Source organism: Peromyscus maniculatus, chromosome 1, assembly GCF_049852395.1.
Source record: "Peromyscus maniculatus bairdii isolate BWxNUB_F1_BW_parent chromosome 1, HU_Pman_BW_mat_3.1, whole genome shotgun sequence".
NCBI lineage: Eukaryota > Metazoa > Chordata > Mammalia > Rodentia > Cricetidae > Peromyscus > Peromyscus maniculatus.
This window is the reverse complement of record NC_134852.1, coordinates 119,733,462-119,761,415: the sequence shown is the minus strand read 5'-3', so window position 1 is coordinate 119,761,415 and position 27,954 is coordinate 119,733,462. Positions and strand designations below refer to the sequence as shown.

Below are 27,954 nucleotides of genomic sequence, written 5' to 3'. Positions count from 1 at the left end.
AACATACCTGGATGGATGCTGGCTTCTGGTTGCTTTTTTCTTTTCATAGGGTCTTACTTACTTCTGGCCTAGCCCAGAACTTGCTGTGCAGACCAGGCTGGCCTTTAACTCACAGAGATCTGCTTACCTGGGATTAAAAGCAAGTGCCACCATGACTGGATGCTTTCTTTCTCTTTTTAAAATTTATTATTTTTATTTTATGTGTATGTATGTATGCCTGAACTTACGTATGTATGCTTGCAGGTGCCAGAAGAAGTCAGGAGAAGGTGGCCAGATTCTCTGGAACTGGAGTTACAGATGGTTGTGAGCTGCCTTGTGTGGGTGCTTGTAACTGAATCTGGGTCCTCTGCAGGAACAGGAAGTGCTCTTAACCTCTGAGCCATCTCTCTTGCCACTGTTTGTGAATTTTTTATTAAGGATTTTTAATTAATGGCCACCGGTGGCATTGATATGACTTGCTTTTCTGTGTTTAGCATCACTGAGTTTTGGTATGAAATAGGAAGGACTTGAAGGTATCTGCCCTGCTCTGCTGTGCTGTATCGCACACACAGGTTCCTTAACTTCTCCACTGGAGCTCCGGGGGGCTGCCTTTCCAGGGGGAATGGGAACTCCCGGGCCTGCTCTGTTTCTTCCATACAGACAGGCTGTCATCACGTCTCCCCTGAGAAGAGTTTTGTGCATGTGGCCCTTTTGCTGTTTAGAAATCTTGGCCTTTTCTTCTGTGTTGTCTCATGATAGCCTGTGAATTTCTTCACGCCTCGTTTGATTGCACAGGATCGATGCTGTTTTTACACGAGGGGAATAAAGGCAGCTTGTACTTAACTACCCTTTCCCCTTAGGAAACTGTGTTTACTTTCAATAAACCTTTACTGAATGCCTGTCGTGTTTCTGACCTAGCGGAGCTTGAGAAATACAGAATAAATCAGTTAACACCAGCTCTTAAGGAGCTCCAAGTCCAGCTGGGAGGGCAGCCAGGGACTCTTACACTTATGGCAGTGTGGTGGCTGCAGTGGCTGTGGGGAGGCCGAGGTGCCTAAGTCAGCCAGGAAGGGGGTTTGTTAAAGCTGACTCTAGAGCGGGGTGTGGTGGTTCATCCCTGCAAACCTCAGTGCTTGGGAGTTAGAAGCAAGAGGACCCGGTGTTCAAGTTCATTCTAAGCTACATAGGGAGTCTGAGGCCAGTCTGGGCTACCTAAAACTATATATATATACACACACACAGTCAGTTATAAAACCTCCCGAGTGCTGTACTCATGATGGGCTGGTTTAAGAGTGCATCCTGGGGAATCAGACAGAAAGGTCCCACATTTGGTGTTACACTTCGTTCTGGCCACCTTAAAACTGCTAATAATTTCATCTTCAACAACTGAGGTTTTGTTTTGTTTAAAATAGGGTATCATTATTAAACCCAGGCTGGTTTTCAAAACCACAGTCCTGTGGCCTCATCTCCCTGAGTGCTGGGATTACAGGTGGACACCATGACATTTGGCCACATTGGTGCTTTGTAAGTGAAGTCTGGTGGAATGACAGTGCACAGATATGGGTGGCTGAGACACCTGGATAAGAGTCGTCACTTGTGGGCTCAGGGTTGTCTGGCACTTGTGCATGCCTTGGGCTGAATGCACAGCATTGTGGGGCTCTTGGGCCCATGCTGTCCCAACCAGAGGCTGTGGAAATAGCAGCAGGGCCACAGAAGAAAGGGAATCTGAATGGGGGCAGTATGGAGCCTTCCCTTGGATGTCTGCACCAATGTGAACTCTCTGGTCTGAGCCTCGAGACGGGTGCTGTGGGTACTCTGACAAGAAAGAACTAAAAACTCATTACAAAACAAAGCAAATTCATGGACCAAGTTTAGGATCAGTGATGTCTACAACTCCCACAGCCCTGCAAAGCAAATGTGTGTACACTTGGAATCCAAGGCCGGAGAGTGTTACTACTAACATTTAGCACATGGGACTCGAGATTAAAAAGCAAAGGAGACAGTTAACGGAGTGAAGACACAGCCTATAGAACGGGAGAAAATCTTTGCTAGCTGTACATCAGGAGCTCAACATACAGAGCGGCCAAAGAACTAAAAAAAAAAAAAAGTGAAACAAGACATCGAACAACTTGATCAAAGAATGGACAGACAGTTCTAAAGAGATGAAACACTAAGGCCACTGAACATGAAAAATATATCGAAGAGAGCAGTGAGTTCTCTTTTGAAGATTTTGGACCAGAGGGAATTACAGGCAGTTGAGGCAGGTGATAGGATGCTATTTGGGCCTGCAGCTAAGGGACACTTCAGTCTGGAGGTTTATGTTGTGGAATTGAGGGAATGAGTGAACTTCGGAAGAGCATTCCAAGAAGACAGTAGAGAAGGACGTCTCAGCTAGGTGAGAGGAAGTTTGGGAGTCTGGGGTTGTGAAAGCCCTGGGAGGGCTCATCCCCTCAGAAGCCACTCTGTAACAGAGAAAGATGGGCAAAGCTGCCCATGATGCCACATTTAACCCAGTTATAGGACACTTCCGCTCTCTCCAGAAAAGCCAGAGTGCTACATACTGGCTGGGCCACCTGTCCCTTCAGGCCTTGTTCATGGCCTGCAGCCTGCAGGAGGGGAGGTGACCAGGGAGAAGTCTCAGTTCAGACACAGTGCCATGGGGACCTCAGCTGGACAACAGAGCAGAAAGCAGCTACTGCAGGACCAATCAGGTCTCTGGAGACAGGACAGTGGTGACATTTAAACACAGCCCCCCCCCACCCCCGACCTTTTCCCCTATGGAAATCCGCAGTCATAAACCATATTGACTTTAATCTCAAGTGTCAGAAAGGTTGCCCAGGAGTCTGGGAGCTGACCAACTAAAAACAGGTTAGTGTGGAAGCCAGAGCAAACAAAACCGGATTCAGAGCAATTTTTGACATCTGAGCCAGGAGTGTGTTTTTCCAGAAACCATAACAAACAAACAAAAAAGACTGTCTTAGGCAAAAAGCGCCAGGCCTGATCATTATGAATCTGTATTCCTGTTGATACACAAACTTGGAGTACCCGGGAGGGAAACAAACCGCAGCTGTCTTCTTTACCAGGCCCAGGGGCTGGAGGAGGCTCCTTAGACTTTAATGGGCAGCTTTATGTATTTATGTGCTTTACTGGAGCTAAAGAGTGCTGGGCCACACAATGGGAAGTTTTGAGTTGGATTTTCAGAAGAAATAACTTTGATCGTTTCAAAAGCAGTGAAGCCTGATGCATGGGGGGGGGGGAAGGCGGTAATTTATGGCCACCATTAAAGACACAAAGACAAAGGCTGGGAGAACGTTTCACTAAGTGAAGATTTACAAATGTGTTAAAAACAAAACAAAACACCACCCTTCAAACCAGAAAGAGCCCAGTGTCTATCTCAGCACCAAGCACAAAAGGAGTGGGAGGGAGGGGCCAGAGCCAGAGAAAGGGTGGGACCTGACAGCCTGCGCTGGGGAGGTTCAAGAGAAAGCACAGAGACGCTCTTTTCTCAGTCTCCATCCTGCAGCAGAATGCATAACACCCGCAAAGAGACAGGCTCAGCCTGGGCCCTGGGCTGACCCCAGAGAGCTCAGGTGGGAAGCTATAGGTGGTAGCCAGAGCCCCAAGGAGAGCTGTGTCTCCTGTGCTTGAGCTAGGTGGGGGTTTTGATGAGTTGTTCTATCAAGGAGTTAGTGTGCAGTGAGTATATTTAGACATGTGTCCACATACACATGAGGATGTATGTAAATATTCACAGGAGAAAGTGGAATAAGAACCATTCGGAGAAACCCAGATAAGAACATTCATATCTCCGCATATGGCCATCTGTTTCCTCGAGAGCATTAGTGGTTCCTAATGCTGCCATCCTTTAATACAGTTCCTCATGTTGAGGTGATCCCCAACCATAAAATTATCTTCGTTGCTATTTCATAATTGTAATTTTGCTACTGTTATGAATCGTAATACAAACACCTGTATTTCCGATGGTCATAGGCAATCCCTGTGAAAGGTCATTTGACTCCCTAGGGGGTCTCGACCCACATGTTGAGAACTACTGATTTAACATCTGTTTCTGGAATGATGCTGATTGTAGCAGCCTCAGCAACCTGTGCCTGGAAAAAGATGGGAAGGCCTGGCTGGGAGGAACAGGTGGCAGGCATTGCTTCTATCTGCAGCTCCCCAAGTCTGACGTTTTTGAGTTCCTGTGCTCATGGATGCCACCTATGCCCTAGACAAAGCTGGGAGCTCTGCTGCCTGTGGTGGCCCACCCTTGACCTCTGGACCCCTTTTTCTATCACTTCCTTGCTGTTAAGATACACTTAACTAGATTGAAGTGAGGAACCGTTCTCTGAAGTGACGTTGAGCCCAGCCGTGTGTCAGAGAGAGAGAAAGAGAGAGAGAGAAAGAAAAAGAAGAAGAAGAAGAAGAAGAAGAAGAAGAAGAAGAAGAAGAAGAAAGAGAGAGGAGGAGAGGAGAGGAGAGGAGAGGAGAGGAGAGGAGAGGAGAGGAGAGGAGAGAAGAGAAGAGAAGAGAAGAGAAGAGAAGAGAAGAGAAGAGAAGAGAAGAGAAGAGAAGAGAAGAGAAGAGAAGAGAAGAGAAGAGAAGAGAAGAGAAGAGAAGAAAAGAGAGAGACAGAAAGAGAGACAGACAGACAGGGTTCTCATAGTGCCGCTGGCTGGAGTGTCAGAGAGGCTGAGTGTGTTGGACTGGGCAAAGCAGCTGGGTTCACTCGCCCCACTCATACCCTTGTCCTGAATTCTCCCGACAGGGTGTGTGGAACCCCGAGAAGGTGTTGTTGGGGGGGGGGTGCTGGGCCTGGGATTCACTGTCCCACCGTGTGGGGACTCAGCGGGGACACTCTGTGGGTGTCCCGTGACTATTTCAGGCTGGAAGGACCCGGTCAAGTTGGAGGGCGCTCCATACAGAGGAGCGGAGGCTCAGGGAGCGCGGGGCGCTGCTGACAGCAGCTCGGGCCACGGCGGCCGCGCCCCCTCCGCCCCGGGCCGGGGAGGGGCCAGGCGGGCGGGGCGGCACCGAGGACCGTGTGAAAATGAGGCCGGGGCTCGGGGGCGGGCGGGGCTGGGGGTGTCGGCGGGCGCGGAGGCGGGGAGCCCGCACACGCCTCCCCGTGCCGCCGCCGCCCGCTCGCAGCCGCTCCGCGCGCTGCGGCTGCCATGGGGGTCGCGGGCCGCGGTCGGCCTGGGGCGCCCCGAGCGCTGCCGCTGCTGCTGCTGTTGCTGCTACTGCTGCCGCCGCTGCTGGCCACCGCCGTCCCTTCCGGCCCGGGCCCCGCCAACCGGCCGCTGGAGGGTGAGTGTGCAGCCGCGGGGCGCACCTGGCAGGTCGCAGGGCAGGGTCTCCCGGGTCCCCTTGCGTGGTCCCCTGCCCGCGGGAGCCCTCACCGGTCGTCCCCACCGTCGAGGAAGCCAGAGGCTCCTGCTCTGGGCTGTTGACTTCTCCCGCCCTTCTCCCGTACCTGTCGTTTTCGGGGTCTCCTGACTGCTGACCGGGGTCTCCTGACTGCTGACCAGATTGTCGCTGGCTGAATCTGGGGTCCAGCTCCCCCTTGTGTAGATAGGGAAACTGAGGGTCGGGTTCGTGGCAGTTTGGCCCCCTTTTCTCCTTTGCGGCTGATTAAGTCCTGCCGACTCCAGGATGAGCTACAGTTCTGTGAGCACGGAACAGCTACTGTGCCAAGACCAGGAATGTCCCTAAACCTCCCGGTTCGGAGCAGCCATAGATTAGGACTCTGGGCAATCTGCTCTGATCGGTCTTAAAATTCTTCCAAAACTCTTTCGTTTTTATCTTCATATCCCAGAGTGGTGTCGACCCCGGAAATGCTTTGGCTCTAGTGGGTTGAGAGAACTGGCAGGGTTGGGGCTGGAGCCTCCGGGACATCATTCCTGCATTGCATGGTGGTCTGAGAGCTCAGGATACTGTTTGCTCAGAGACCAGGGAAACTTTTAGCCCCACATCCCAAACTCTGAGAAAGCTGAGAGACAGCTTTCTTGGCCGTTTTCCGGAACTTTCCAGGCAGCCCTGCTGGTTGCTCCTCTCCTCTAGCAGGCAGTACTCATGTGCCAGGCACGGTGCTGGCTTATCATCAAGGACCTGGCTCAGTTGTTAGGGCACTGTGGAGAGAGTGGACAGCGACAACCCTGCACACGGAGTGCTAGGAATGAGCTAAATATGTGGGAGCATGTGGTGGGGATGTCTACCCGACCTTAGAGGATCATGGGTCACTTCCAAGAGGAGGCAGATCTGAACCGAATCTTGGAGGCCAGTAAGGGATGCTTGGGTGATTCCTCTTAGAACAGTGCGTCTGGAAATGGGCCTGGATGTGGTGTGGTTTATCCCGGGGTGTCCTGGCAGTATGGGCTTTGGAGGAGTAGAGCCGGGTGGGCTGGTGGGAGATAACACTAGAGAGAGCCAAGATCACTCACAACTTGGAAACGGTACCAGGTGCTTGCTGTGTTATTTGCAGATGTGGATGAGTGTGCCCAAGGGCTAGATGACTGCCATGCTGATGCGCTGTGTCAGAACACACCCACCTCCTACAAGTGCTCTTGCAAGCCTGGCTACAAAGGGGAGGGCAGGCAGTGTGATGGTAAGTGACTCGGGACCTGGGGAAGGGGGTATCGGGGAAGCTGCCCCCTCCTTAGCTCGGAGTTCATGTTGGCTAAATGAGCAGTTCTACCTAGAGTACTGGCACCTGCTCTTGGAAACGATTTTCAAATCCCCAAAGAGCTGGGACATTAGTTCCTCCCCAGAGTTGATTTCAGTTTTATCTGGCTCCAAAAGGTCCTTTTGTGTAGCCTCTGGAAAAGGACGTGCGGTGCTTTGCTATCTTTTGGTTCTACCTACCAGGAGAGCCAGACTCTCAGAGCTTTGAGGATCCTGCTTCCCCGGAGACTAGACAGGAGTCCTGCTTTCTGCTGTCTTGGGAGGATCCATCCTGTCTGTGGGTTTGGGCTGACTGATTGGGACCTACTAGACTTTAGAATTATACCCAGGCACTGCCCTTATTTCAATGGCAAATTCACTCTGGAAAGATATGTGCAGAGGGAGATTTTAGCTCTTCAATGCTCCAGACCTGAAGTCCTGAAGTCTGGACTCTGCCCACTAGGGATTAGTTCAATGTCTGACCCCGAGCTCACAACTGGGTGGAAACTATTCTCATAAGGGGAAGCAGAATGTTAACCTGGAACAGGGCTCTTGAGGGAACCTTGGGCCATTTCCATTGCTCATTTTATGGATGGAAACACTGAAGACAGGGACTTGGGACCATAAACACATGATTAGCCTGTGGGCAAAAGTCACACCCTCATCCCCTCTCTGTCCCTGGCCTTTCATACTCACTCAGTCTGCAGCTGCCTCTGGTTGGACAAGACATCCCTGTAAAACTAATGAAAGGTATCTGAGTTCAGCTCTGATGCTTCTTCCTGCCCCTGGACCCAACCTTGATGAGCATCCTGGAGGCCTCTTTCACTGAGAGGTTTGAAACTCTACAACTGTGCTTAACTCCTCGTGGGAGGTGTTCTGAGCGGCGGCAGGAACAAAACCTACATAAGGAGTTAGAAAGTCTGCTCTAAGCACTTGGAAGACCGCATTAACTTCTTCAGGCAGGAGAAAACTTAATGCATATCTATTTGGGTAGGATTTGCTTTTGAAGTTTCAAATGACCCTATCTCGTCCTGTGGCCTCTGAGAAGTCCAGTTCTTGATGTTAAAACAGTGTATAACATCCAGAGGTACCTGATGTGTGTGATATACACTCATTCTTGGATTTTGCTGTTCTTGTTTTGATTTAAAATTTTTTTTTTGAGATATAGTCTCAGGTAGCCCAGCATGTCCTCAGATATACAACCAAGGCTCATCCTCCTGGCTCTACCTTCCAAGTGCTGGGATTATAGGTGTGTACCATCACACCCAGCTGTATTTTTCTATTTATTTATTTATATTTAAAAAGATTTACTTATTTATTTTATTTTATATATACATGTGTGCATGTGCTTTGTCTACATGTATATCTGCATCTTATTTTATGTATGTGTGTGTCTATCCAGATGAAGATATGGGGTCCTACATGACTACAGTTATAGACAGGTATGAGCCACCATATGGGAGCTGGGAATTGAACCCAGGACCTCTGGGAAAGCAGCCAGTGCTCTTGACCACTGAACCATCTCTCCAGCCCCCTACTTATTTACATTTTGAATCATGTGTTTGCATGTGTCTGTATATAGATATGCTTATTTGAGGGCAGGTGTTCTTGGAGACTGGAGGCGTCAGATCCTCTGGAGCTGGAGTTACAGGCAGTTGTTAAACCCAGTGCTGGAAACTGAACTCTCATCCTTTAAGAGCAGCACACATTTGAACTGCTGAGCCACCTCTCCAGCCCCTATTTTTCTATTCCTTTTCTAAATTTTTTTTTTCTTTTTAAGAGAACTTTTCACTTAGAAATACTTTTAGACCAGAAAGGTTGACAAACCATGCAAGGCTCCTGGGTACTTTCGCTCATCTTAGCCAGATGCTATCAGCTTACAAAAGCACAGTGTAGTCACCCAAACCAGGAAATCAACAATGGCACAGTGTCATTAAGACAAACAAACAAACTGTAAACACCATTCAGAGTTCATCAGATTCCCCTGATGCTCTGGTTCTGTTCCAGAATCCAATTCCAGGTCCCGACCCACAGAGCCAGCATCTGTGTCTCTTGTTTCCCCAGCTCTTAGTCTTTCTTTGTCTCGCACATCAACCTTTTTTGAGACAGGGTCTCACGTAGCTCAGGCTGGCCTCAAGCTTTCTGTGTAGCTGAAGAGATGATGCCTCAAATTCCTGATGAGCCTGCGTCCACCTCCTAAGTTCTGGGATTACAGGCATTGGACACCACCCCTAGCTTATGTAATATTGGAGGTTGAACCCAGAGTCTCATTCATGCTAGGCCAGCACTCTTCCAACTGAGCTGTATCTCTAGCCCTGACATCAATACTTTAAAAAAGATTTGTTTATTTTATATGTATGTGCACCACACATATGCAAGAGCCCATGGAGGCTTGAAAGGGGTGTCTGATCCCCTGGAGTGACAGGTGATTGTGAGCTGCCTGATGTGGGTGCTGGGAACTGAACCTGGGTCCTCTGCAAGAGCAGCAAGTGCTCTTAACTGCTGAGCCATCTCTCCAGGACCAACACCGACATTCTGATGAACACTGTTATGTTCATTTGCCTTTTATTTAGAGGCAAAGGATTGATAGAGCTTGGCATGGTGGCTGAGACAGGAGGATTGCCTTGGCTATACACTGAATTTAAGATAAGCCAGAAGGAAATGTCTGTCTTCTCATAATATGATCTGGTGGCATTTCAGTAAGGCTGCCACAGAAATACCACAGTTACCTTTCCAGTGAACCACATCATCAATACATGTTTTCACTGTGTCCCATTCGGGTGATGCTAATCATGATCCCCTGGTTTAAGATGGTGTCTGGTGAGCTGGGCATGGTGGTGCATCCCTTTAATCACAACATGCAGGAGGCAAGAGTGGGTGGATCTCTGAGTTCAAGGCCAACCTGGTCTACAGAGTGAGTTCTGGGACAGCCAGGGCTACACAAAAAAACCCTGTCACAAAAAAACAAAACAAAAAAATGGTGCTTGCTGCAAATTTACTACACCCTCCCCCATTTATAGCGGAAGCATATTTGGGGGAGCCAGTATCCTACTTGCCCCTCAAGTCTTTGTTCACTGATGTTAGTTAGCATCTGACTGTGGATCCTGTCTGTAGCACTTATCACTGTGGTGTGCACCTCCTTGAAACTTCGCCCTGAACCCCTTTATGCGTCTGTAACCTGGGGTTCTTTAAGGAAGATCTGCCCTTCTTGCTCACTTATCCATTCCTTCATCTATTTCACTGTATGTATATTTTTTCATATTGGCTTTATAACATTTATTTTCATTCCCACAGAAGCTTTATGCGTACTGAATTTTTGTATGCATGTGTGTTTTGATGTTGTCTTGAATTTAACATATTCTAGGCATTCTTTTGCATTTTGTTTTTTCATTTAATAGTATATTCTATTAATTATTTCAAGTCATTTCATAGAGACCATCTTCATTCTCTTTAAGAGCGACATAGTACTATATCAAGTGGATGGACCATGACTTAGGGTTTCTATTGCTGTGATGACACACATTGACCACAAGCATTTGGGGAGGAAAGGGTTTGTTTGCTTACACTTCCGTATCATAGTCCATCACTGAAGGAAGTCAGAGGAGGAACTCTGGTCAGGTCAGGAACCTGGAGGCCGGAGCTGATGCAGAGGCCATGGAGGGGTGCTGCTTACTGGCTTGTTCCCCATGGCTTGCTCAGCCTGCTTTCTTACGGAACCCAGGACCACCAGCCCAGGGATAGCACTACCCACAATGGGCTGGACCCTCCCCTATCAATCACTAATTAAGAAAATTCCTTACAGATGATCTCAATTTTTCTCAATTAAGATTCCCTCCTTCCAGATAACTCTAGTTGTGTGTCAGCCAGCACATACCACATCCATTAAACTGCTCTCCTAATATGAACTTCTGGGTTGCTTCTAGTATTTTGTAGCTTCAGACAGTAAACGATGAATGATTAGTGCTTGTTTATTTCTCTGTTTGGGTGGATTCTAAGAAGTGAAATGGCTGACTAGTAGGTAAATGCATACATAAGTCTCCCAAAGAAACAGCGACCCTGGCTCACTTCTGTTTTATTTTCCAGACGTGGATGAATGTGACAATGAGCTCAATGGGGGCTGTGTCCACGACTGTTTAAACATTCCAGGCAACTATCGCTGCACCTGTTTCGATGGCTTCATGTTGGCTCACGACGGTCATAATTGTCTTGGTAAGGAAAACATTTGACCATGGCGGTTTTCCTCTCCCCATCCCCTTTCTTTCTGAAAACTTACCTGGGATGCATTTCAGTCAGCAGAGTGAACACAAGGCCCAGCGTGCACAAAGCCCTGCGTTCCATTTCCAGTGCTGCAAAACCAGGCATGGTGGTGCATGTCTGTGATCCTAGTACTCAGGAGATAGAGGCAGGAAGATCAATAATTCAAGATCGTCCTTAGCTACATAGCAAGCTTGAGGCCAGCCTGGGCTACATGAGACCCTGAATACATATTTTAAACTTTTTTTTTTTTTTTTTTGGTTTTTCGAGACAGGGTTTCTCTGTGTAGCTTTGTGCCTTTCATGGAACTCACTCTGTAGTCCAGGCTGCCTGGAACTCACAGAGATCCACCTGCCTCTGCCTCCCGAGCGCTGGGATTAAAGGTGTGCACCACCACCGCCCGGTGAATACATATTTTAAAAAGATGAAAAGGGATCAAAGGATCAGGGACATGTGGGTTTTGGTCCCCTAGACATTAGTCTATGTGACAGAAAACTGGGTAGGTAAATTGCTTCAGTCCAAGAAGATGGGTGGACATTGCCATTACTGTTTATTGATTTTCTGACATTGACTTCCTGCTGTTTACACCTTAGGTGTTCCATTGAAAGGATCCTAACTATCCCAACTTAAGTACTGTGTCTTTATTCTTGCCTCAGATATGTTTTGAGTCACAGCCAGGAAGATCCCCGTGCTTTTTTTTCCTTCTTGAAAGACAAAAGCAGCCGGGCGGTGGTGGCGCACGCCTTTAGTCCCAGCACTCGGGAGGCAGAGGCAGGCGGATCTCTGTGAGTTCGAGGCCAGCCTGGGCTACCAAGTGAGTTCCAGGAAAGGCGCAAAGCTACACAGAGAAACCCTGTCTCGAAAAACCAAAAAAAAAAAAAAAAAAGAAAGACAAAAGCTTTCTGTGAGCATCCTCCATGACTTGCACAAAGCAGAAATAACTCCTTGGCTCTTCCCCCTGAAGTGAAGAAGGCCGAGTGCTCCCACCAGTTCTGCGTGTGAGCACCAGGTCAGAACCTAGAGGTCCCAGTGGATGGGGCTGAGGTTGCGTGTCTGGGATGATGCGGCACACCGGGTGGGCGTTTTGCTTTGCTAGGCTCACATGATCAGCTCTGTAGGCGGGCATTATGCTGATGACCCTTCCTGGGGCTGACCTGCACGCCAACCAACTAAGGTGCAACGTGACCCAGGCTCTGTCTCTGGGGGACAGATATTCCGATCTTCTTTTATGATGTGGTAGGAATGGCCACTTAATCAAATGTCTTGAGTTTAGCTTAAAGAGCCCTAGAAGTTCCAGGGAGTTGGCACAATTGGCAAAGTTCCTGCTGTGGGAGTTTGAGGACTTGAGTTCAGATCCCCGGCATCCATATAAAAGCTGGGCATACTTGCAATCCTGGCACTGGGAAGGCAGAGTGGGGCAGGTCCCTGGAGCTCATTGACTGGATGGCCCAGCCCAGTTAATGAGCTCCATGTCCAGTGAGAGACCTTGACTCAAAAATATAAGTTGGAGAGCACCTGAGGAAGACACTTGACGTTGAGCTCTGACCTCACACACATACACACATGCAGACACCCACACGAACATCCCTTCCTCTCTCTCTAAGTCCAGGCTGAGCTGTGTTTGAAAGGCTGGGCTCTGGAGTGTGGGAGAGAAGAAGAACGTTCTATTTGGGATTCAGCCCTGATATGAGATTCCAGTGTTACCTGGTGTGGGCCTTTCTTGTCTGTGCCCATGAGAGAGGCCAGGCTTTGAGTGTATGGGCCAGTGGGCTTCCGGGCCTGCAGCTGTCAGTCAGACATCGTGGGTGGTTAGGGGAGTAAAAACTCCTCCTGAGCAGGCAGCACCTCAAAAGAATACATCGAGATAGAACGGAAATAAGTCACAATGCGTTTAAAATTCAGACAATTCAACTTGTGGGACAACATACACGCTAGGGTTCTGTTGTTATTGTTGGTTTGTCTTCCATCTTCGGAGGAAGATTTCCCTTTTGGTTTGCCAAAAGGGTCATTTTGAGGGTTGGTATCTGATGGCTGACCTGGTCATCACTGTGGGGTGGGAGCTCCCTGGAGCAACAGGCTGAACAATCCAAGGCCTAACAATGTCAGCCAAGGCTGACTGGGGCTTTCTGAACACAAGCCCACAGATTTCCAGGCCTAGAGTCTTGCCTTAGCCAATAACAGATGGCTCAGCGGAATGTCCTTGTCACCTACCTGGGGTCTCTTCATGGGTTCTGACAAACATCTACTTTGTAGAGACCCCAGGTGTCCACTGAGCCTGTATGCAAAGGCTAAAGATCCCTCAAGGGAAGGTAGTAGAGGATTGGGGATATAGCTCAGTTTGGAGAACTTTCTTTTTACTTTTTAAAATTTTATGTGCATTGGTATTTTGCCTGTATGTATGTCTATGTGAGGGTGTCCGAACAGGAGTTATAGACAGCTGCCATGTGGGTGCTGGGAATTGAACCATGGTCCTCTGGAAGAGCAGCCAGTGCTCTCAACCTCTGAGCCATCTCTCTACCCTTTGGTACAATGTTTGATTAGCCTGCACAAATCCCTGGGCTCAATTTCCAGCACCCCATAAAACAGATAGAGTGGTGCCCATCTGTAATCTCAGGATTCTGGAGGCAGAGGCAGGAAGATCAGGAGTTCAAGATTATCCTTAGCTACATAGTGAGTCTGAGGCCAGCCTGGGCTACATGAGACCCTATCTTGAAGAAGAGAAGAAGGAGAAGCAAGAAGAGAGGGAGGAGGAAGAAAGACGCGAGTGAATGCTGTCCATTTGTGGCAAGAAAGAGCTCAAAGCCCAGATATGTCTGGAGTGGCAGGTTCCTGTGTTCTCTGGGGTGATTCCTTCCCCATGGCCAGCCCCCTAAACACATTAGCTACAAATATACCAGGCAGTGTGCAGAGCACAAACACCTCTCAGCTCTGACACACCCTCCAGCTCCGAGGCCCTCAGCACCGTAGTCTGGGAAGCAAAGACACGGGAAACGATACAACTCTCCCCTGCAGCCACCCACCTGATTCACTTCTGGGTATGGCAAATTATGTCATGGCTATTTGGCTTTGTAGCAGCGGTTCTTCTGAGAGGTTTAACAGGCACCACTGCCCGGGCCTCACCAAGTTCAGCTTCATTGATGTCACCGGAGGATGTAGCCAGGCATCTGGGGGCTGCTACAAGGCAGCCTGAAGATACCCACTAGCTCCTGACCCAGACTTGTTATCTGAACACACACTGTATTTTATTCCATATCAGAGTGTCACCCAGCTGCACACCACATTGTTGGTTGTTTGGAGAGAACACGTAGTAAGCGACACGTGGAATGGGGGGCGGGGCCTGTTGTGGCTCAGGAGAGCTTACCTTCAGGCATGCCAGGGAGCTAGGCCTCTCCGGTTCACCATGAGCCCTCGCTGCAGAATGCCTAGGCCAGGTGTCCCGGCACGGGCTTCTGCTCTGGAATGTGCTCCCTTCACCCTTTGGCATAGACAGGGCAAGTTTGTTAGGCTTCAGGGGATGGCTGCAGTCCCATCAGTTTAGGAGAGCGTTGCTCGGTAGTGTAGGAGGACCCGTGCCTGTGAGATCTGAAGCTTGAAACCAGATAACAGACATTTAAATGTGAGTGTTCTGGTTACAGATACACCCAGGACTCAGTGATAGGCACATGACGTATTAAACTGGAGAAGGTTTTTGTTTTTTGTTTTTTTTAAATCAGCTTTTTGTCTTGAGCCTTTGTGATATCTGAGGTACTTTTGAAAGTTTTCTTCTTGGCTCTGGTCATCTACACTCTGCTGTTTGTTGCTGATCCATTGACATGACATTATGTCCAGTCTCTACAAATGAATGCTATTTTATATTATATTATATCATATTATATTATATTGTATCACAAAAATCTGTATCTGCCAGGAGTGTATGCTTAGTGGGGACCCACAGAGAGTACCGAGGAGGCTGTCCAGTGGCTCAGTGCAGCTGTGCCAGGGTCTCAACCATAGCGGAAGGAGGGTTCCCTAAGGGGTGAGTTGCAGTAAAGGTCAAGAGAGCCTTACTTCCTTTCTGTCAAGGCCTTCCCAGGTTCTGGGGACTCCTGGTGACTCCTCTGCATCTTCCCGGCCCCTGGCACTGTCCAGAATTCTCCACATGCCTTGTGCATTCTGCTTTCCCACATTTCTGGCTTAGGGAATGGTGCTCGAAGCTGTGTTCACACCACCCCACAGTGTTCTCTGCCCGCTCTCCCTCTGCTCCCTCATGCTGCTGGGTGCTCGCACTTCAGCGTGTTACGATGTCTCTTTCTACCTTGGGGGAAGGGAACAACCCTGTCTTTGAGACCAGTGTCGGTCTTTCTAGAAACCTCCTTCTGTCCTCTAGGGAGCATTGAAAAAGTGACACCCTCCTGGGGGCGTCTTGTCTACCCAGCAGTTTTCTATGTCTGCCTCTCCAGCTTCCAAGGGCAGCTGCTCTGCTCTGTTTCCTCCCACAGCACTGGCTTGGGTGGTCTTGGGTACACACGTGTGCCAGACCCTAGGCTTTCCATTTCCCCTCTACCCTACTGCTGCCTTAGATTTCCCTGTGAGGGGGCCTGACTGTGTCACCCCACTCCAGAGCTTCCCAACTGCCTCCCAAGTAAAACAGAAGTTTCTAGATATTTAAGACCCAGCAGCACTGTGACCTTGATCTATCCTCCTGAATGTATCTCCTGTGACTTCCCTCCACGTCTCCCAGGCTCCGGCCAAATGGAATGACTCACTGCTATCCAATATACTCAGAGCTTCCCAGCCTCTGTGCAAGGGGAGGGCTCTGGCACTCCAGCCTGAAATCTCTTTCCTCCAGGTTTATAACTGAAGGAATCCTAAGGGCCATCCCTTATCAGCTCTTCCCATAAAGGCCATGCTGATAGCACGCAATCACATGCCACCTACCTGCTCTCTCCTGTCCCACCCTTCCTCTTATCTTAGGACCCATTGTACATTGTCCTTTTCTCTCCTGAAGGCATTCTGGGGGAAGCAAAGCATTATCTTGCCCATCTAGCCCTGTGCTTTAGAAAGTGAAGATGTTCCATGGCTTTTATTGTCTCAGGGGCTTGTCTAGGTGAGCCTCAGACCCATGGACCCACTGGGGCTGGGTGAATCAATCATAGCCTCCTTGGGCTGTAGCTTTCTGAGAGTTTCTGCAAATCAGGGACAAGAGGGAGTCCCTTAGCAGTAGTCCCTGAGTCCCCTGGCTGGCTGGGGTGTTTGAAACAGCAGTGAAAGTGACTCTTGATCCATCTCTCCCTCCAGATGTGGACGAATGCCTGGAGAACAATGGTGGCTGCCAACACACCTGCATCAACGTCGTGGGGAGCTATGAGTGTCGCTGCAAAGAAGGTTTCTTTTTGAGTGACAATCAGCACACTTGCATTCACCGCTCAGAAGGTACCTTAGCCTGGCTGAGGGTGGGAGGCAGGGTCTTATCCGAGTCCCCACTCCCAGTCATACACAATCAGGGAAGTAGAGTGCTAGGGAGTTTTGGAGGCTGGGGACAAGTCCAGAATGCACTGCTAGAGAGACATGGCAAGTTCTGTTACCTTCATCTTCATCACCTAGCAACGTGGCAGTCTGTGGGGTCTCTGAGGTCCCTGCAATCTTTCACAGCCTCTGATCCTAATCTCTAAATAGAGTGCATTTCAAACATCAGTACATGGTTCTGGAGAAATAAGGTGTATTATTTGCCAAGTTTTTCAAAAGGATGCTGCAAACCACAGTACCAGTGCAAGCCTGCCCCTTGCTCTTGGGAGTCAGGGCAGGAGTGGGAGCTGCATCCTCCCCCGGGACCAGCCTCTTGCAGCCTCCAGCCACATCTGGCCCTTCCCTGAGTTTTGAGTTTCTTGTATTCTACGCTTCTAGGGCTCTGTGGGGGTGTGAGGGGTGGAAGAGGGGTGAGACTCCCTCTTGACTGGAGGACCCTATGTTCTCTTCCTCTCACCCATTCAGCTATTACCACTCTCTGACACCCCCCCCCCACTCGCTGCTTGGAGCTTGTGTCTTCTATTAGTACTGTTTTTAAATTCCTATGACTTTGACGGAGTCTTGGGAGGGAGAGCATTAAGAGCAAGTGGCCAATCAGTTATTTTTAACTGGATGTCATCTGTTTATTCTCTGCTTCTTCTTAAGCCAACGGCACATCTTAGTGGCTGCATTTCTCTGCTGTTGCATCTGACTGTTTTTAGATTTAGGAGCCCAAATATTAGACAATTCATTTTAGCATAAGATGCTTATGGATTCCCACATCTTAAGAGTGGAATCTCTTTAAAAGTTCTTTCCATTATTTAATTACAAACTCATACATTTATTGTTTATCGTGGCTTTAGTGGACTTTTCACGGGTTTCTTCATGGAAGATGATTTTGCCCCATTTTCCAAGAATGGTGCATTAGGTTACACCCGATAGGAGCGCTGGGGAAGTTGATGGTCGTTGTCACCCTCATCTCCTCGTTCTCAGTGCTCATGTGGGGAGAGTCAGAGACACTGTTCTGATTTCTTCTCATGTTAGGCGTGGCCCTTGAAGGGTGGCCATGGCTTCTTTCTTCCTGCGGGGGTCTCTGGATTCTGGTGGCATTGAATGACATTTCACAGGAAGTCAGAACAAGATGGGACTCATTTAAGGAGTCAGGCAGAGAGTGATGGGAATCTCAGAGCACCTCGCCTTTCAGTTGCTCAAAGCTGCTTCCAGGGAAGTTGCTCTGACTTTCCCCTCTGGTGGCTGGGGAGGCAGGCAATGACCCGCTGCTGGAAAAGCCATTGCCTCCACCCCCAGGATAGACTCCGCCCACCCACAGCAGCTCGCAGGGCTTCTGGTCTCCTGCTTACACTGTGTTCCAGACCCCTGGCTGAGCCTCCTCTCCCCTCCTACCAGCCCCTAGACTGATTTGAGAACCAGGTTTCTCAGAGCAGAGGTAAACACCAAGGCAGTTTGTTCTGCGAGCTGTATTAGAATTCTAACCCTTCCACAATTCAGACATTCTTGGATCCCCTGATGAGTACTTAACATGAACATAGATGTCTGGAACTAAAACCCAAATCCAAGAATTGCCTTTGTGGTCTGGAAGCGCTCTGGTTCTCTGTTGTGTTTCAACCTGACTGCTGGGCAGATTCCTGCCAGTGTGAGCCAGCAGGTTACAGCGGTTTGCAGTGGTGACCCCCTTCCTCCTGAGGACTTCATTCTTCAACTAAACGACTTCTAAAAAATCTTAGGACTCCCTCCTTCATGTATACAGTCTCCTCTTGGAGACTGTATTCAAACAGACTCTAAAATTCACCATGGAAAGTGGGTAAAAGAAAGTTAACATCACAGGCAAGTATTTTCTATTGATACTGTTTTTTTTTAAAATAATAATTTACTAAGTATTTTTCAATAAGGAGAACTAGTAGCTGACTTTGATGGAAACTCAAGCTACTGCATTTTTTGTTGGAAATCTTTAGAAAGCCCAAAGCTGTGATAAAGAGAACGTGTGTTTTCACCCATGTAATGAAGGGTAGGCTGGAGAGAAACATCACCCTCAGCCCGCCTTTGTTCCTATTCAGGGGTGCTCAGGCTCTCAAAATGAGCATTTCTCTTTTGTCTTGTCTGCTCTGAGCGTATTTGGACAGTGTACTGATGTCCTGGCCAAGCTGCTGGGAGACATCGGGCCATAAGGAAGACTATGCATATTTCTCATTTTGTATAATATTTTCTGTCACATTCCCAAATAATATCCTTATTTTAATAATACTAATAATTTTTTTTTCAAGACAAGGTTTCTCTGTGTTGCCCTGGCTGTCCTAGAGCTCACTCTGTAGACTAGGCTGGCTCCTTATTCTAAGTTTCCAGAAATATCCTAAAGTGGAAGCCTGGCCAGGGAGCAAAATTTGGGGTATCTCCAGGGTTTCTGAGCATCTTCCCTTTTGGTGAATCCTTAGCTTTAGACATGACTACCAGACCAGGTCTTAAGAGAGTTAGTGCCCTGGCTGGGCTTCCTGGTTTGAACCAGATCCATCTGCCTCCTAACCATGGCCGTGTTTTGAGGTGCTGGGAAATGCTTTGGGGGTCACCTCTTGAACAGCCACCTACACAGTTCTCACCTCCTGGTGACTTTAGGTCCAGTTTGCTATGAGGGGACACCAGAGACAGCTTCTCTGTATATCCTGATGGCTTCTGGTCTTTCTTATGAAAAAAATATTTCTTGGATAAATGAATGGCTCTGGGGCAGCAAAGGTCACTTTGCAAATGACTTAGGCACATAAACAGAGTAAAATATCCCGAAGGTGAAGGGAAGTTGTTTGCGGATAGAGTTTCTATGGGTTCCTACCACCGTATTTTGAGCACTGTTAACAATTACCTGCAAGTATCACCCCGACTCAATGACTTCAAATGCTCCACTGACCCAAAGACAAACGCAGGACTTGCTGGGTCTTTTGGGGGAGGGAAGGCCACTCCCTCCATGGGCAGCGCTCACCTCCTGTGAATGACATCTTCATAAAGGAGCAGCCGGAGCGGAGAGAGCTTCGCAGCAGCCCAGTGCAGACCTCTTTCTGTGTACTCCACAGCAGCCCTTGGCAGGGGCGGTGAATCCCAGCAGCATGCAGCAGATTGTGTGCGGGGGCATGCAGCTCAGAACTGTCAGACGAAAACCAAGGTGGTCTTGGACAGACCCAAGAGAGCAGAGGATGCCCTAACTGCTGCGCTGTCTTTTGAAATAGAAATGTCTTTGGAAGTAGCTCTTCCCCAGACACACAGGCATAGAGAGGAGACTCACTCGCTTCACCAGAGTCTATTGGCTATGGCTTTAGGGGCAGAATACAGAATAGTGTTCAGTCCTAGTGAAGCTGAATAAAACCTTCCAGAACGCAAGTTTAAAACAGTCCTCCAAGTCTAGAATTAGAAAGTCTCGTGGGCTCTCTAAGCACTGAGAACCAAAACCCCTCTCTCAGGGGTGTTTCTGAGTTGTACCACACAAATGCCAAGAAACAACATGTGTGCACATCCTTGCTAATACAGTCCTGACCCAGAAGACATCTTGAGCATATGCTTGGCTTGGGTACCTAGGCAGCAAGGTCTCGGCGAACTGGTTTCCTAACGAGGCAGGCCGCTGATAATGCACATACACGCTTCTTCTGCTGTTGTATTCTCAACCCATGGGTCGCAACCCCCTTGACAAACCTCTACCTCCAAAAATATTTACGATTCACAACAGTAGCAAAGTTATAGTTATGAAGTAGCAATGAAAATAATTCTATGGTGGGGGGGGGTCACCACAACATGAGGAAGCGTATTAAAGGGTCACAGCATTAGAAAGGTTGAGAAAGAACTGCTGCTTTAGATGTTTGTTAAACCACCAAGGATCGCAGCTCCCTGATGTATCCTCTTTCCCACCACCATTAGCACAGATTGGGTCTGAGGGACTCTTACAGAACAGCTAACTTCATTATGTGGCAGCTAAAGGAGCCCACGTGCATGAAATCCTCCCCTCTCTCCTTTAATTCTTGTGGTTGTTGTATCATGCTGTCTGTGAGAGGCGTGATGCTCTGAGCATGTGGAGGGAGGGGCCAAGAGAAAAACTGAGGGTCACTTAAGAGAGGCCTCTAGGCAGCTGTCTGTGTACTCCTGATGAAGGAATGTAAATATATAGCAGACATAAAAATTTGGATACTGCTTTCTGGGATGAAGGCACCAGCTTGTTGGGAGGGCTCCTTTTCTTTATTTTTAAAGGATTATTTTATGTGTATGAGTGTTTGGCCTGCATGTATGTCAGTGACCACGGGCATGCCTGGTGCCCACAGAGGCCAGAAAATGAAGCTGGATCCTCTGGAACTGGAGTTAGAGATGGCTATGGGTCATCATGTGGAAGCTGGGAATTGAACCCAGGTCCTCTGGAAGAGCAGCCAGTGCTCTTAACAGCAGAGCCATCTCTCCAGCCTCAGCTTCTCTTCTTTAGGAAAATTGAGGCATTCTATCTCTTAGGTGACAAAAGAAATCTTTCATGTCTCTGTTAATTGTCCTACCTGATTTTAATACATATTCTTTTTATTTGTTTAGTGTGTGTGTGTGTGTGTGTGTGTGTGTGTGTGTGCACTCCTGTGTATACCCACAGGCCATTGCACATGTGTGAAGGAAGGTCAGAGGACGACTTGTGGGGATTGGTTCTCTCCTACTGTGTAGCTTTCAGGGATAAAACCCAGTTGGCCAGGCTTGGTGGTGTCTTTTGTCCACCAAGCCATCTCACCAGCCAGACAGTCTTTAAAACAGTGTGGCTGGGGCTATGTAGGGTGGCACAGGCCTACAAACCCAGTACTTGGGAGGTAGAGGCAAGAGCAAAATGAGTTTTAGGCAAGTCTGAACTACATAGGGAGTTCAAGACTGGCCTGGGCTACAAAGCAGGAAAGACTCTGTCTCAAAAAATAAAAATCAATAAAACATGGGAGCAGTAGAGACCCAGGAGGGCAAGCCTCTGGCCTTCCCCCTGCCCTCCCTGGCAGCTCTTCCCAGTGTCACCTGCTACATGCTGTTGTTTTACAGAGGGCCTGAGCTGCATGAACAAGGATCATGGCTGTAGTCACCTCTGCAAAGAGGCCCCGAGGGGCAGCATTGCCTGTGAATGCAGGCCTGGTTTTGAGCTGGCTAAGAACCAGAGAGACTGTATCTGTAAGTATGACCTGTCACTCAGCTGAGGTGGGGACAGCCTACCCTGGGGTCAGAACAACCATCAGGCACAGCCACAACTCAGGGACACAAGGGCAACTTGTAGGAGTCTTTCTTTCCTTCCACCAGGTTCTAGGGATTGAACTTAGGTCACCAGACTCAGTAACAGGTGCCTGTGCCCGTTGGGCTCACACCAGACCAAAAAACTCCTTCCTTCCTTCCTTTCTTTCTTTCTTTCTCTTTTCCTTTCTTTCTCTTTTTCTTTCTTTCTTTCTCTCTCTCTCTCTCTCTCTCTCTCTCTCTCTCTCTCTCTCTCTCTCTTTCTTTCTTCCCCCACCTACTTTTGAGACAGGGTTTCTTTGTGTAGTCTTGGCTGTCCTGGAACTCGCTCTGTAGACCAGGCTGGCTTCAAACTCACAGAGATCCATCTGCCTCTGCCTCCCAAGTGCTGGGATGAAAGGTGTGTGCCACCACCACCCAGCTCTTTTTTTTCCCCTCTTTTTAAATTAAACGTCTTTTAGATTTCACTTAAATCTAGATTTAATCTAAATTTCACTTAGATTTCGCTTAAATACTGTTTGTCATAACATTTGAGGAATTTTTTTAAAAGCCACATTCCTGTGATCCCAGCACTTTGAAGGTGGAGGCAGGAGGATCAGGAGTTTAAAGTCATTCTTGGATACTTGGCTATAGAATGAGTTGGATCGCATCCTAGGCTACATGAGATCCTATCTCAAAAGACCACAAAAAGAGGGGGAAGCTGGGTGGTGGTGGTGGTGGTGGTGGTGGTGGTGGTGGTGGTGGTGGTGGTGGTGGTGCACACCTTTAATCCCAGCACTTGGGAGGCAGAGGCAGGAGGATCTCTGTGAGTTCGAGGCCAGCCTGGTCTTCAAAACGAGTTCCAGAAAAGGTGTAAAGCTACACAGAGAAAACCTGTCTCGGGAAAAAAAAAAAAAAAAAAGAGGGGGAACATAACTCAGAATCACATAACATAGTTTGTACCCCCCCCCCCCCGCATTCCTATTTAGTTATCATTCATATGCATGCCCAGTTCTTACATAGGTGTGATTATAGCACAAATATAAAATTAGAAAAATTACATATGCAAAAATTTAAACACTCAGAGGCATATAGTGAAAAATCTGTATCCTCTCTCCTATTTCCTTTGCCAGAGTTAATTCAGTCAGTTGCCTGATAGTTAGGTTTTTTTTTTTTTTTTTTTTTTTGGTGCTTGTTTTTTGACAGGTTTTCACTGTGTAGCTGGCCTGGAACTCACAGAAATCCCCCTGTCTCCGCTTCCTGAGTGCTGGGATTAAAGGTGTGTGCCACCTCCCTGGTGCAGTCACACAGTTTTATAGTTGGCTTTTCTAAGTTGGTTTTTTGGCCGGCCCTCAGCGCTTTCATACACCGTCTTCCTAATGCTTGGCTGATGTTGCATTCACTGTGTGCAAAGAGCTGCCATTTCCTATGATTACCTTCCTTTGTAAGGAAACCAGGTGAACTTTGACGACAGCTGCCCTTACATAGACACGCAAATTAAATACTGTCAGTTTGTCCCAGACATAGTGCTAGAGAATTTCCCAGAAGCCCTGAGTGCAGCAGGGGTGACAGGCACACTTCACCAGAGAGGGAAGCAGTAGTCTAGCATCAGCCACTTGGCATAATTCCCCCAGGTAGTGAATTGCTTCCCCACCCCAGCCTTCCCATCTCCCTCTCTGTGTCACTTGGCTCAGGCCTTGCTTTTGGTACTCCTGTGACACGGTGCCACTGCATACACAGACGCGGACAGTGTCGGAGTGGAAGGTCCGTCTCTATGTTGAGTGTCAGATGTGCACTAGGTGCTCAGATTCCTGCAGAGTATAAATCAGTTTTGGGGGGAAGCACTGTTGGTACACACCTCTAATCTCAGCACTTGGGAAGTAGAAGCAGGTGGATCTTTGTGAGTTCAAGGGCAGCGAGGGCTACATAGTGAGTTACGCACGGAGTTGCTACTCCATAGTGAGACCCTGTCTGGAAAAGTAAGAAGTTCTTTGGAAACAAACCCAGGCCTGGTTGTGGAAACCTGTGCTTTACGTATTGACTCATTTTGATCTCAGTGACTTGTAACCATGGAAACGGTGGGTGTCAGCACTCCTGTGAAGATACAGCTGAAGGCCCCGAGTGTAGCTGCCACCCACGGTACAGGTTGCAGGCTGATGGGAGGAGCTGCCTTGGTGAGTGGTTTTCCCTCATTCCGGGGGAGGCTTTGCCTCAGCCTGCCCTCCCCTACCCCAAACCGGATCATGCAGGCTGACAACTGTGACTTTGCTTCTCCTGTAGAGCAAGAGGGCACCATCCTGGAGGGGCCAGAGAGCAATGGCACGTCAGCGGCAGACGGAGATAAACGGGTGAAACGGCGGCTGCTCATGGGTATGCCACCCTCTCTGCCCCTCGGCCTGTCATTGTCCCCTCCCTCTCTGGCTCACTGCATCAGGCCTGCGCTCAGAGCCCACCTGTCCCAAGGCCAACTGGACTGGGATGCGCAGCTTCTCTGAAGCCAGGATATGTTTTTTCTTGTCCCCAAACTGTCCCTTAGTCATAGTCCAGGACCCCTGGGTCTGCGCCAAGTCATTGGAATAATCAGGTTAATGTCCTAGCACTGCCCAGCTAGCTGTGAGACGTGGCAAGCCTCTCCGAGACTCTCCCTGTCTGTCGGTCTCTCTTTAAAATGGATGTAAGGGTGGGTTCAGTCAGAGTGCTTACCCAGCAAGTCCAAAGTCCTAGGTTTGACCCTCACCACAGCATAAACTGAGCTTGATGTCCCATGACTATAATCCTAGTACTCAGGAAGTGGAGGCAGGAGGATAAGAAGTTCAAGGTCACCTTGCTTACATAGTGGTAATAAATGTAAGGTAGGCATAGTGGCGCACACCTTTATTCCCAGCACTTGGGAGGCAGAGGCAGGCAAATTTTTGTGAGATGGAGGCTATCCTGGTCTACATAATGAGTTCCAGTAGTCAGGGCTACATAGTGAGACGCCCCCCCCCACCTGAGCAATAAATAAATAAAAATAAATAGGATGTAATAAAATCTTTTAGGGTTATCAGGGAATTCAATTAAGATAATAATGTGAGGTCTTCAACATGGCTCAGTAGGAACGGATGCTTGCAGCCAAGCCTGATGACCCGAGTTTGATCCTGGGACCTCCACGGCGGAAGGAGAGAATGGATTCCCACAAGCTGTCCTCTGGCCTCCACACATGTGCTGTGGCACATGCACATTACACACATACATAATAAATAAACATAATAGATTTTTTTTCAAAAGATAATAATATGCAGAAGTGCCCAGAGTCCATCCAGGCTGTGGGATGCAGTGGGTGGCCGTGGAAGGCTGACTCCCCTCTTTCTGATTAGCTGGAATGACAGAGCGTTCTGGGCAGCCTCCAGCTTAGCATGGCCGTTTATCTGTCTTTGTGCCCACCAGCCTTCCATCTCTGACTCAGCCAATGTCAGCGCTAGCGGAGCTGAATGGAGAAGAGCGGCACTTGGCTGGGGGACATGAGCCAGCTGGCCCTCAGCCCACCAGCCAAGCTAGAGATGAGAGAGAAGAGGCAGTAGCTGTGGGGATGGGGCCAGACAGATCTTTTGACACGTTATAATGGAGAGTTTGGTTTGGCTGAACTAAAACTGTCCATCTAATAGCTCCTGGGTTGACTAGTCAGGTAAGATATTGACCAACCATTGGTTACCAAGCAGGGGACTGTTCTGATCTCTTACTGCTGAATTTTCTTTTCTTTCTTCCTTTGTGCATGTGTGTGCATACACAACACTCACCCTTGAACACAAGCTCGGAGGCCAGAGCTATCTATATGTTGGGTATCTTCCTCTAGCACAGTCCACTTTATGTTTTGAGACATGGTTCTCGAACTGATGCAGAGCTCACCAAGATTTGACTAGACTGGCTGGCCACTGAATTCCTCAGAGCCACCTGTTCCCTCTCCCCTCCCAAATAAAGGGTGCTAGGGATTCAAACTCAGGCACCCCCCCACACACACATACACACATTCCTCCCATGCCCTTAATATAGCTTATCGAAATTTAAGTCAATGTTAAGTATTTACGTTACTGTGAGCATCTACACACAATTTGCCCAAGTCCTGTAATGCACTGTCATTTTATGCTTTCTTTGGTCGCAAGTAGGAGAGCTGTTTTCTAAGAACCACCCACCGGTTCCTTTTCCTTTGGGAGTCTTTGGCAGGGCTTTAGAAAGCCCTTCCCAATGTGTTCAGAGGCAGCGGCACGTCTCAGCTCCATTCTCTTCTCTGGCCGTCAGTCTCCTCTGAGGCTTCCCGCCGCTGCCTGCTGCGGAGCCGACTCCTGGCCTGCAGCTCGGTCAGCTGCGCCTTTCCCAGGGGCCTAGGAACCCCCTTTGCTGATCTCCTGGTTTGGCACTTCATATTGTGGATGAGATAAAGGTTTCTAAAAGCCTCATGTCCCTCAAAGTGCCTTCATATGCATTCTCCCTTCAGCCTTCATGGAGAATTTGGCTCATTATGGAATTCAGAGTTGGAAAGAACATTCTGTCTTCAGAATTTTGACACCAGGGCTCATTATTTTCATCTTGTCCTGTCCCATCCTCCTTTCATTCCCCCCCCCCCATCTCATGTAGCCCAGGCTGGCCTCGAACTCACCAGAGCTAAGGGTGACCTTGAACTTCTGCTTCCGCCCCAGGCGCTGGGATTACAGTGCCACAGTCGAGGCATTGCTGGGGGTGGAGCAATGCATCGACTTCATGCATGCTGAGCAAACCCTCACCCAGCTGAGCCGCATCCCCAGTGTGTGAGACCTGTAAGAGCTTCACTCCGGACATTTTCAGGGACTTTTCTTTGTCCTCGGTGTCTGAGATTTCAGACCATGTCCGCTTTGGTGCCGCTCTGGCTGCCTCTTGCCCCTTGTTCTTTGCCTGCTGACAGTAGTAACTCCCGGGATCCTCCAGTTTTCTTCTCTCTTCTCTATATCTTTTGTTTCACTTTCTAGATTTCTCATTTTTCCACCTTCTAATCTTCCTGCAAGATTCTTTTTTAAAATTTCCACTTTCTTGTTTTTTTCCAGCATTTACTTTGGTCTTTGTTAAAGGGGCCTGCTCGTATTTCATGAATGCTTTTCTTGCCCCCCTGAAGAAACTGTATTTTACTCTCTCTTTTCCCCCATATTATCTTCTTTAAAATGGCTATTATTTTCATTGTGTGTATATGCATGTGAGTACAGATGCCTGCGGAGGCTGGAGCCAGAGGCATCCATTCCCCCAGGGGTTGGGGTTACAGGCAGTTGTCAGCCACTCAATGTGGGTACTGGGAATTGCACTCAGGTCCTCTGCAAGAGTTTGATGCACTTTTAACCACCAAGCCATCTCTCCAAGTTCCTTCCTCTGTTACCTTTGTTTTCTCTAAGTTTCTTTGTTGTTGTTGTTGTTTGATTTGGTATATATCTAAAATCCTAAATATCCTAAATATTTGGTGATCCTTGACTGGTTTTTCATATTTGATAGAGAAAACCTAAAAAGCCAGTTGGATCTTATGTTGATCGATGGGCTTTGTGTTTGTGTGACTTCGCATCTGACGTCTTTCCATTTGGGCGAGTTGGTTTAGCATCTGAGGAATCCTTGAGTCTCTTGCTTGGGATAGAAGCTTGGCCCCCAGCATTCCTGCCTGAGTCTGGGTGGGTGGGTTTAACAGTCGTCTTTGCAGGCTCAGACTTTCATCTCATCAGCTGTGCCTGCCTTTCCCCCTCTGTGATCCCTGATGCACTCACTGGTCTGACTTCTCAGAGTGGGAACTGCAGTGTGAACCGCACCGCAGCTGGGACCCGGTCATCACCTGGCTCTCTGGAAATAAAAGCTTGGGGATGTGAGATGTGGGGCATGGGGTGGGTGTGGGGGTACTGTTTCTCAGGCAAACTTTTTTTTGTTTGTTTGTTTTTTTTAAAAAATCTCCATCTTCACCTCTGCTTCTAGAAGAGTGTCCCATCTCTAACTCCTGGCTTTCCTGGATTCTGGGGTTCATATGGCTTTGCCTGTCAGTAGCCCCTCTGCAGACCTGAGGGATTCACTTCCTACTCCACTGACATGCCCCTTCCTAATAGTTGACATCTTTTTTGCCTTCTCTTCCATTTTCCTTTTCCTTGAGGAGCTACACGGTTAAACACTTAATCTCAGTGGAGTGAAGTTAGGAGAGTACAGCTATCACGTTTAATTAGTACTAAGTTTGTTCCCCTAGGCTTTCAAATGAGGTAGCTATGGAAGTTTCTGGACATCTGGGTGCTAACATTGCATGTTGACTAGTACTTGCCTGTCACTGAGAATGACCATGAGAAATGAAGAACTTCTGGAGTTCATTTTCAGTAGTTATGACAGGCCTTTTCAGAGAGA

The 27,954-nt window shown here is 48.4% G+C and overlaps 1 protein-coding gene across 3 annotated transcripts in view; it reads left to right on the top strand.

Annotated features, from left to right (window-relative positions):
* Positions 1-5,127: 5,127 nt before the first annotated feature.
* Scube2 (signal peptide, CUB domain and EGF like domain containing 2) overlaps positions 5,128-27,954 on the top strand; it is a 62,586-nt gene continuing 39,759 nt past the window's right edge. For all 3 annotated transcript variants that reach the window (XM_076563448.1, XM_076563447.1, XM_015997278.3), the window contains exons 1-7: positions 5,128-5,286; positions 6,461-6,583; positions 10,723-10,848; positions 16,171-16,305; positions 21,424-21,549; positions 23,643-23,759; positions 23,866-23,955. In XM_076563448.1, the coding sequence (XP_076419563.1) occupies positions 5,151-5,286; positions 6,461-6,583; positions 10,723-10,848; positions 16,171-16,305; positions 21,424-21,549; positions 23,643-23,759; positions 23,866-23,955 (853 nt within the window). In that variant the 5' untranslated portion in view covers positions 5,128-5,150. The remainder of the gene's footprint in view (positions 5,287-6,460; positions 6,584-10,722; positions 10,849-16,170; positions 16,306-21,423; positions 21,550-23,642; positions 23,760-23,865; positions 23,956-27,954) is intronic.